This window comes from Gorilla gorilla, chromosome 4, assembly GCF_029281585.2.
Source record: "Gorilla gorilla gorilla isolate KB3781 chromosome 4, NHGRI_mGorGor1-v2.1_pri, whole genome shotgun sequence".
Classification (NCBI taxonomy): Eukaryota; Metazoa; Chordata; class Mammalia; order Primates; family Hominidae; genus Gorilla; species Gorilla gorilla.
In genome coordinates, this window is record NC_073228.2 from 83003178 (window position 1) to 83014099 (window position 10922).

The 10922-nt window shown below is 51.6% G+C and overlaps 1 protein-coding gene across 2 annotated transcripts in view; it reads left to right on the top strand.

The window, feature by feature from the left end:
* MYO15A (myosin XVA) overlaps positions 1 to 7980 on the top strand; it is a 73205-nt gene extending 65225 nt beyond the window's left edge. For both annotated transcript variants that reach the window (XM_031011040.3, XM_031011041.3), the window contains 3 exons: positions 316 to 449; positions 1937 to 2077; positions 6947 to 7980. In XM_031011040.3, coding sequence (XP_030866900.3) covers positions 316 to 449; positions 1937 to 2077; positions 6947 to 7048 — 377 coding nt within the window. In that variant the 3' untranslated portion in view covers positions 7049 to 7980. The remainder of the gene's footprint in view (positions 1 to 315; positions 450 to 1936; positions 2078 to 6946) is intronic.
* Positions 7981 to 10922: the final 2942 nt, after the last annotated feature.

The window sequence follows — 10922 nt, forward strand, 5'->3', positions numbered from 1 at the left end:
ATGGAGGCACCTCTTTCTTTGCACAAAGGCATTTTTCAGTGCCAGTCAAGCTGAGCACCTGCCTGGAGAAAACATGTCTTTACATTATGGAGATGTCACCTAGGCTCAAAGTGGCCCTGGGCAGAGGAAGAAGAGCTGCAAGCAGGGATAGAGGAAGAGGCCATGAGAAGGGAGGCCAGAGAGATGGGAGGAGACCCAGACCGAGGGCTTCTGCACTGGCTGGACACAGCCCAGAGAAGCTATGCAGTTCAGGGCCATGGCTGTTGTCAGTGAGCCCTGCCCAGCACGTAACTGCCACCCCCTCTCCCTGCCCAGGCCTCCTCAGCGCCTTACCTATGTTCGGCTCCTCCTTCTTCTTCATCCAGAGCTGCAGCAACATTGCTGTGCCAGCCCCTTGCATCCTTGCCATCAACCACAATGGCCTCAACTTTCTCAGCACAGAGACTCATGTGAGTGGCCTCAGCCTGGCACTGCCATCACCACCCTCTGTTCCCTGGTCCCCAACCCCCTCCAAGAGGCCAAGACCTCCAGCCGCCGAAGCCCAGTTCCACTGCTTACCACCTTCATGATCTCAGGCAAGTCTCTTCCCTTCTCTGAGCCTTGCTTTGCTCATCTGGAAAATGAGGATAAGAGTTGAGCCCCACCCATAGGGCTGTTGTGAAGGTGAGATGAGGTAAAACATACTCTATGCACTCAAATAGTACATCTGTGTGCTTAGGCTGCCATAATAAAAGACCACAGACTGAGTAACTTAAACAACAGAAGTTTATTTCTCACAATTCTGGAGGCTGGCGGTCCAAGGTCAAGGTGTCAGCAGGTTTGGTTTCTTTGGTGGTTTGCAGACAGCTGTCCTCACTGTGTCCTCACATGGCCTTTCCTCTGTGTGCGCACAACCCTGGTATCTCTGTGTATCCAAATTTCCTCTTATAAGGACATCTGTCATATTGGAGTAGGGCCCATCCTAACAGCTTCATTTTAACTTAGTCACCACTTTAAAGGCCTTATTTCTAAATACATTCTGAGGCACTGGGAGTTAGGATTTCAACATGGGAATTTGGTGGGGGACATAATTCAGCCCATAAGTAGGACCTGTTACCCCCTTAGTTTTTGCTCCCAGAACTAGACCCTGCGACAGGGATTCCAGGGCAAGTGGTTGATTTCGAGTTGATTCCAGGAAACACTGGAGTGAGGAAGTGAGACAGGGAAGGGATGGAGCCAGTAGAGGGGGTGTTAGCAAGCAAGCTGCTGATGTGGGCACCTGGAGGTCAGTCCAGCTGGGGAGCCCTGAGAGACAGACTAGAGCTTTCCTTCTCTCCTGGGGGTGAGGGAGCTGGGGTGTCCATTCAACACTTCCCATCTGTCATTAGCAAGAGCTTCTTTCTGAGGCATTAACTCTCTATCACTCTGACTTTCCCTGTATGTGGTCCAAGTTTGCTTCCTGGGCCAGAAAACAAGCCCCTAGACAGGCTAGGTACTTGACTCACATCTGCAGTCCTAGCACTTAGGGAAGCAGAGGCAGGAGGATTCCTTGAGCCCAGGAGTTTAAGACTGGCCTGGGCAACACAGGAGGCCCCATTTTCCACAAAAAGGAAATTTTAAAAAGAGGTGGAGGTGTTCACAAGAAGCAACTTTGATGTGAAGTTCAGGGCACCAATACCTCTCTATCCCAAGCACTTAGAGCACTTAGAACAGTGCCTGGTACATGATAGATGCATCATCTCATCAGTATTTGTTGAATCAATTTTATAGGTGAGGAAACTGAGGTCCAGAGAGGTAAAGTGATTTGCTCAAGGTCACGCAAGTCACTGGGAAACTGGTACTTGAACTGGAGTGAGTCTCCTGCCTCCTACAGATCTGATTTGCAGGGCAGGGGTAAGAGTGGTTGGAGACTATGCTCGCCCACAGGCCTGTCTGGCCCCTCTCCTCCTACTCCCAGGAATTGATGGTGAAGTTCCCCCTGAAGGAGATCCAGTCGACGCGGACCCAGCGGCCCACGGCCAACTCCAGCTACCCCTACGTGGAGATTGCGCTGGGGGACGTGGCGGCCCAGCGCACCTTGCAGCTGCAGCTGGAGCAGGTGGGCCCAGCGCTAAGCCCAACATTCCACTCACTGGGCCCTTCTCTGGGCCTGGCTCCAAGATAGGTCAGGTCCCTGCCATGCCCCAGGGAGTATCCAGGCCAGTGCATGGGACAGAACCAACCACAGCACAGCACGGAACTGCAGATCATCATGGGTGGCCATCCAGGGAAGCAACTTGGCAGTGGGAACACAGGAAAGGGCAATATGGAGCCATAGAAGGTTGATGAGAGGGCAAGGACACTAGAGGTTTGAGAAAGTTCACCTGGGCTGAGATGTGGAGGCTGGATTGTAGGCCCCAGGATTGAGGGTGGAGAAACTGGGCTTCCTGTGTGACAGATGGTGAAACTGAGACCCACCTGCCCTGTGCCTTCCTATGTTTGTAGCAACTGTGGCTGTTACTTAAAAGGCAGGGGTGAAACAGGCACCGTGGCTCATGCCTGTAATCCCAGCACTTTGGAGGGCTGAGGCAAGGCAAGAGGATCACTTGAGCCCAGAAGTTTGAGACCAGGCAACATAGTGAGACCTAGTCTTTGCAAAAAAAAAAAAAAAAAAAGTGCCTGTAGTCCTAGCTATTCAGGAGGCTGAGGCGGGAGGATTGCTTGAGCCCAGGAGTTGGAGTTCGAGGCTGCAGTGAGCTGTGATGGTGCCACTGCACTCCAGCCTGGGTGACAAAGTGAGACCCCATCTCTAAAATAAAATGTAAAAAAGCATGGATGACCTCTAGACTCCTGTCCAAGTCTCACACCCTCCTGGGGTCAGGGCAGGACTAGCGTTTTCACCCCACTGAAGAGATAGGATTCAGGCCCAGAGAAGATGCAGAATTGAGGTTGACACCCACACGTCTGCCCTGTCCAGCCTGTAACATCCCCCCTCCAGGTCTGGGCCCAGCACCACTCCCATGACAGGGCCTGTCTTGGAGGGGGTGATTTCCCAGGGCAAGAGAGAGAGACTTCCACTGTCCTAGCTCTGCCTCTGAGGGACAGGACCAGACAAAGTCTCCTTGGCCCCCTGTGCCCCTTGGAGAGCCTGCTACTTGGGTCTAGGGTCCTAATGCACTCCTCACCACACCCCAATCTGCTCCTGCCTGGAGTCTGCTGCCTCCTTCCCAGAGGCCACCTCCCTGGGCCCCTGCAATGGCTGTGTGGTGTTCTCCTACCTCTTTTTTTTTTTTTTTCAGTAGAGACAGGGTCTTGCTATGTTGCCCAGACTAGTCTTAAACTCCTGGCCTCAAATGATCTTCCCACCTCAGTTTCCCAAAGTGCTGGGATTATAAGCGTGAGCCACTGCACCCAGCCTTCTCCAGCCTTCTTGTGTGAGCCTGGTCATTCCTTCTTTGGTTCTTTTCTGGTCTTTCCTCCCCTAGACTATCTTTTTTTTTTTTTTTTTTTTTTTTTTTTTGAGGCAAAGTCTTGCTCTGTTGCCCAGGCTGGAGTGCAGTGGTGTGATCTCAGCTCACTGCAACCTCCACCTCCTGGGTTCAAGCGATAATCCCACCTCAGCCTCCCAAGTAGCTGGGACTGTAGGCGCATGCCACAATGCCTGGCTAATTTTTGTATTTTTAGCAGAGATAGGGTTTCACCATTTTGGCCAGGTTGTTCTTGAACTCCTAACCTCAAGTGATCCATCCACCTCAGCTTCCCAAAGTGTAGGGAGGGGCATACATGTGTAAGCTACCACTCCTGGCCCCCTAGACAATCTCTAAACGTTGCTGAGTCTGGGTCTCTCCCCAGGGCACCCTATCTGATACTGAGGCTTTCAAAACCATGTCTACCATCACAGCATCCATACTTCTACCTCCTGCCCAGACTACCTGAGCTCCAGGCTCCCTCAGCATCCCCCTTGGAGACCAACAGTCCTCTCCAGCTTTCCTCCCGATCCTCCCAGGCACTCAGGCCCCAAATCTGGGAGTCCTTCCCATCCCTGTCCCTTCCTCCCATGACCTCTGTGGCCTCCTCTCCCACCTCCCCCATCTCTGCTCATTCCTCCAGCCACCCTGGCTCCCTTGTGCTGAGCTTGTTCTCCCTGCCCTGGGCCCTCTGCCCTCACTGTCCTCTCCACCTGGAATGCTCTTCCTTGATTCATCACAAGGCCCATTCTCTCCCTTTATTTGGGTTTCAGCACAAATATCACCTTTTTCTAGAAGCTTTCCCTAACCTTCCTCCCTAAGAACTCACGATCCCTGCCCCCATAGCCCTACTTATGGCTTGGAAATCATTTAGTTATTTGTTTATGTATTGTCTCCTTATATTAGTCTGTTTTACGTTGCTATAAAGGAATATCCGAGGCTGCATAATTTACAAAGAAAAGAGGTTTATCTGGCTCACGGTTCTACAGGCTGTGCAAGAAGCGTGGCACCAGCATCTGCTTGGCTTCTGTGGAGGCCTCAGGAAGCTTTTACTCAAGGCAGGAGGCAAAGGGGAAGCAGGCACATCACGTGGCAAGAGAGGGAACAAGAGAGAGAGGGTCCAAACAGCCGTCTCTCGTGTGAACTATTAGAGTGAGGACTCACTCATTACCTTGGATAACCAAGCCATTCATGAGGGATTTGCCTCCATGACCCAACACCTCCCACCAGGCCCTGTCTCCAACATTGGGGATCACATTTCTTCTCTTTTCTTTTTTTTACTTTTCTTTTTTTTTTTTTTTTTTTTTTTTTTTTTACTACAGTGTCTTGCTCTGTTGCCTAGGCTGGAGTAATCTCGGCTCACTACAACCTCTGCTTCCCCAGTTCAAGTGATTCTTCTGCCTCAGCCTCCCAAATACCGGGATTACAGGCATGTGCCACCATGCCCAGCTATTTTTTTATATTTTAGTAGAGACGGGGTTTCACCATGTTGGCCAGGCTGGTCTCAAACTCCTGGCCTCAAGTGATCCACCCGCCTTGGCCTCCCAAAGTGCCGGAATTACAGGCATGAGCCACCATGCCTGGCTGGGGATCACATTTCAACACGAGATTTAGAAGGGACAAATATCCAAACTGTATCATTCCCCCATCAGAATGTCAGCTCCAAGAGAGCAGGACTGTATCCATCTTGTTCATGCTGTGTCCATAACTCAGCGCCTGGCACATAGTAGATGCTCCATACATATTTGTTGGTTGCATGGGTGGGTGGGTGGATAGATGGATGGATGAAGGCCTCTTTGCTTTTCCCACTTCCTTGCAGCACCACCTGACCTCCTTATGCTGCCCTCTCTGCCTCTGGCCTGTATGTGTCAGGGGCTACATTCATTCACTCATTCAGTATAGATCCACTGAGCATCTCTGTGTAGCAAAGATGCTGAAGTGACTGAGACCCCCTCAGCTCTGGCCCTCACAGAGCCTCAGGTCTCAGATATAAAATATACCTTGATCAGTGCTGGGAGGGTATATAGGGGACCTGAGCTATCTGGGAGGTAATCAGGGAGAGCTTCCAGGAGGAGGTGATGTCTAAGTGCAGCAGTGTTGCACTAACAGACCTGGGTCCCTATCCTGCCTACCTTTGACAGGCTGTGTGAGGGGATCTTGAGGCGTCCCTGATTCTCACTGAGCCTCAGGTTCCACACTGTCAAATGCAGCAACAATCCCAGCAAGGCCTAGAACATGGCAGCATGTAGGTAGGTAAAGGATTGGCTGGAGGAGAAGACTCCATTTGCACACGCTGATTTAATTAGTCGAGGTGGCCCCCAAGGCAGGGCCAGCACAGCTAACCTCAACAGAGAGCACTTCAGAGTGTGATCCTCAAGCCTCTTACCATCCAGGTTCAAATCCCACCACCTACCAGTTGTGCAGTCTGGAGCTTCAAGGCTCGGTGCCTCAGTTTCCCCACCTGTGGAATGGGATATAATAGCTCCTGTCTCTTAGAGACACTGTGGGGATTAAAACAGGTAGGACACATCAGGCCTTTAGGACAAGGCCTGGCACACAGTTAACACTCCGAGTACGCCTCTAACATGATTTTATTCTTTCTCAGAGCAGCTTCCCTGGGGGGATTCCAACAATGGCTTTCGTCTGAGAACCACATTCACAGATCGATTTCCACAATTCCCTGATGCCTTCCCCTACCCTGCTCCAATTGGGAGCACTAAGCCTGGGTCACTGCCCATTGTGCACTGTGGGAGCCAGGCGGTAACCATGGCAACAGACAGTTAGAAACTGTTACCATTTATTGATTGGATTCATATTTTTTAAATCTAAAGAATTTACACGTGGCCGGGCGCGGTGGCTCATGCCTGTAATCCCAGCACTTTGGGAGGCCGAGGTGGGCAGATCATGAGGTCAAGAGATGGAGACCATCCTAGCCAACATGGTGAAACCCCGTCTCTACTAAAAATACAAAAATTAGCTGGGCGTGGTGGTGCATGCCTGTAGTCTCAGCTACTCGGGAGGCTGAGGCAGGAGAATCACTTAAACCTGGGAGGCGGAGGTTGCAGTGAGCCGAGATCGCGCCATTGCACTCCAGCCTGGCGACAGAGCGAAACTCCGTCTAGGAAAAAAAAAAAAAGAATTTACATGCAATAAAGCCTTACTGAATCCTCACCACAGCCCTGTCTATGAGGCAGGCCCCTGGTCAATTGAGACCTTACAGATGAGGCCACTGAGGCTCAGAGAGGTGAAGCGATAGACCCCGGGTCACACAGCTCACACGGAGCAAAGCCAGAAGAGGCACTTGGTCTCCTGCTTGCTTACCCCTTGCAGCCCACACCCCACCATTCAGCCTTCCAGCTCTTCATGCTCCTCTCAGGCCCTGGGGGAGGTGGGGACAAGGGTCCCTGCATGAATGATGGTCTCCACCTATCTCCCAACCACCTCTCCATTCTGTACTTCCCACCCCAAGGTAAGAGCTGGGGAAGTGTTGGATGGGCGTGGACTGTCACTGTCACCTGCAGGGACTGGAACTGTGTCGTGTGGTGGCCGTGCACGTGGAGAACCTGCTCAGTGCCCATGAGAAGCAGCTCACATTGCCCCCCAGCGAGATCACCCTGCTCTGACCCAGCCCCCAGCCCTCCAGTACCTTCTGCCAGAAGACTCACTGTGGCCTCAGAGAAATCACAACCTCTCAGGATCAATGACCCCTGTAAGGGGCCAGAGCTTTGGAGGACACTAAGAGGAGGCAGGAGGAGCAACTCAAATCCCCAAGAACACAAGAAGACCCATCCTGAACTGGGATGGAATGGCAGCATGCAAACTTGGATCAGATAGCAGGAGAAACTTTCAAAAGTCTGGCCCACTGTGCAGTGGAGCAGAAGGCAGGACCATGAGGCCTCCTGCCATGTACCCATTGCAGACCCTGCCCCTAACTCCTGCCTATGACACAGAAGCCCCACACCAGTTGCCCAGATGAACTGGCCTCTGCCTTTGGTTTACTCAGGGTCTGATGTTGGAATCTGCTCCAACTCCACACCCTAGCCCCTACATGTCCTCCTAAGGGGCCCCTCCTTGTGCTGCCAGTCAGCCTGGATTTCTGGTCTTTGGTTATTTCTGTGCAAACAAAAGGTGTGCCTGGCAGCCATTTCTCCATGGAGTTGCTAAGTGGCTGGAAAACAAGCCTGAGGGAGGAGGCAGGAGTTGGAGTTACCTTAGGCCCCTGATTCACTGCCTATGAACAGACCATCCCCCGCTCCTTGGGTATCCCCAACCCCAGACCCCCATCACTTGATGGGCCACACAAGTTTGAGAGTGGTACAAGGGAGAAGTTTGGGAAAAGCCTTCTTGGAAAATGGGACATTAGCATTGAGTTTTGAAAGATGAGTAGGAGTTTGCTAAGGATAGATGGAAGACAGCGGGATAAACATTCCAGAGAAAATCGTGTTTATTCCCTGCTGTATCTTCCAGAACCTAGGAGGATGCCTAACAGAGGGTAAGCACTTAAAAAATATTTGTCATATGAATGAAAAAATAAACGAATGAATGTTGATAGAAAGTGCTGGTGCTTTGGGGAGCTTGTGCGGGGCAGAGAACACTTGGGGAGACTAGATAGGTAGATGGGGGCATAGCTGCAAGATCCATGGCAGCAGAGAAAGGATTTATCTACTTATTCAGCCATTCAATAGCTATTAAATACCTACTGTGAATGAAGCAAATACCAGGCACTGGCAGTTAATCACAGTCATATCACCGCAAACTAGGATAAGACCTGTGAGTGGGAGTTAGCTAGGGAAAGAGGAAAGAGAACAACATACGCAGGGGCCCTGAGGTGCGCATTACTTGTAGCAGGATCTGAGACTGAAGAGGCCGGCAAAGATGGTTTCGATAGGGCTTCTGGGCTACATTAAGAATTTAGGATTTATGGGCCAGGCGCAGTGGCTCACGACTGTAATCCCGGCACTTTGGGAGGCTGAGGCAGGCGGACTGCCTGAGCTCAGCAGTTCAAGACCAGCCTGGGCAACACGGTGAAACCCCGTTTCTACTAAAATACGAATAATATACAGGGGCAGCCTGCCCCTGTAATCCCAGCTACTCAGGAAGCTGAGGCAGAAGAATTGCTTGAACCCGGGAGGCAGAGGTTGCAGTGAGCCAAGATCATGCCACTGCACTCCAGCCTGGGTGACAGAGTGAGACTCCATCTCCAAAAAAAAAAAAAAAAAAAAAAAAGAATTTAGGATTTCTGGGCCGGGCATAGTGACTAACACTTGTAATCTCAGCACTTTGGGAGGCTGAGGGCAGTGGATCACTTGAGCTCAGGAGTTTGAGAGCAGTCTGACCAACATGGTGAAACCTCTCCTCTACTAAAAATACAAAAATTAGCCGGACATGGTGGCATGCACCTGTAATCCCAGCTACTCAGGAGGCTGAGGCACAAGAGTCACTTGCACCCAGGAGGCGGGGGTTGCAGTGAGTCGAGATCGCGACACTGTACTCCAGCCTGGGCGACAGAGCGAGACTCGGTCTCAAAAAAAAAAAAAAAATTTAGGATTTCATCGCAAGAGCCATGAGCAGCCTTCAAAGGTTTTCCAGAGGGGGAAGGGGAGGCGCAACCTGCACAGACTGTACTTTGTAAAAGCCATTCTGACCACTGAACGGTGAGTGAATGTAGGAGTTGGGGAGACCAGAGGGGGCTGCTGCAGTGTTAGCTGGAAAACTTGTCATAGATTCTAGTGGTGGTGATGGGTGGGGAGAAGTTGGTAACTGGGGAGAGATTAGAAGGCCCAGCTGGCAGGACTAGGGGGTCAATCAGACCATCCTGGGATGGAGAGGATCAAGAAAGAGCCCCTGATACAAATGCCACAGGGCTGTCCTGCTTTTCACCACTGCCTTGGGTTGGCTTTCCCCAGAAGCAGACCCCAAGGTGAGGAAAGTAAGGAACTCACCAGAAAGAGTGTGGTGTCAATCAAGTTACCACTGCGCAGGGGCCATGCCTGGCAGCAGCTCACTTAAACCCTGGGGTTCTGCCTGCGGCGCTGATGCTCAGTATAGGGACCCCCAAAACAGAGCACAGTGGGCTCCAACATGAGGCAGCCCTGAGGCCTGCCCTCTGCCCCTCATTTCTCATTGTTGTGAGATCATACATGGTGTGAGGGGGAGGGGGTGTCAGGCTAATTATTTTGCCCCAAAACCTTTTCCCTAGTCAAGCTAAACTATGAGGCTCAGGAAGGGATGATGTGGCAGAGTGAAAACGAGGGGGCCCTTTTGGCTTTCAGAATACAACTGGGGCCTCCCACACAGACTACAAGCGGCTTCTTGGAAGTAGATCATCCAGGTTGAGCCAAAATGTGAATCACCTCTTCTCTAGGTTGACATAGCCTCTCCCATAACGGACACTGCATTGGAAGCTTCCCTGTGTTCCTCCCTGACTGCTCTTGAGCTAGGACTCTCCCCTCTCGGAGCCCCGGTGAGGGACAGCACAGATTCTGGAACCAGGCAGCCTGGGTTTGAATCATCACTAGGCCACATACTCGCTGTATGGCCTTGGGCAAGTCATTTCACCTCTCTGGGCCTGTTTCCCTATATATACAATGGTAATAATAATAATGCCCTCCTCATTGAATTGTTTGGATGATTCATTGGGCTAGTATATGCACAGGTCCTGGCACATAGTAAAAACTTGATAAGCTTTTTAAAAAAATGTCCATTCCAGGCTGGGCGCGGTGGCTTACGCCTGTAATCCCAGCACTTTGGGAGGCCGAGGCAGGAGGATCTTGTGCCCAGTAGTTCCAAGACCAATTTGACAACATGGTGAAACCCCATCTCTACTAAAAACAGAAAAATTAGCGGGGTGTGGTGGTACACGCCTCTACGTAGTTCCAGCTACTCAGGAGGCTGAGGTGTGGGAGGATGTCTTGAACCCGGGAGGTCGAGACTGCAGTCAGCCAAGATCGTGCCACTGCACTTCAGCCTGGGCAACAGAGACTCTGTCAAAAAAGAATGAGGAGGAGGAGGGGGAGGGGGAGGGAGGGGGGAGACAGGTGATAAGGAACTGGCATGGGCAACAGCCATGGCAAACAGCCTGGGCAAAGGCCAGGAGGTGAGACACAGTATGTTTGTAGACCTGGCTTACAGGATGAGGACCAGGCTGGGGCTCAGTGTACATGGAAAGAGAGGAGAGGAGGAGCCAAGGCCAGAAGAGTCTTGAAAAAAAGCTTTGAGTGCCAAATAAAGGAGGGGAACTTTATCCTGGGAGACATGGGAGATTTTCCAGCAGATCCCACCCCTGCCCCCCATTTGTTGGAGCCCTCCAGTGCATCCTGCACGGCTACGCCTTTTTGTTTTGTTTTGGAGCTCTGTCGCCCAGGCCGGAGTGCAGTGGCGCCAGCTCGGCTCTCTGCAGCCTCAATCCCCTGGGCTCAAGGGATCCTCCCACCTCAGCCTCCTGAGTAGCTAGGACCATAGGCGCGCGCCACCACGCCCAGTTCATTTTTTAAAGTT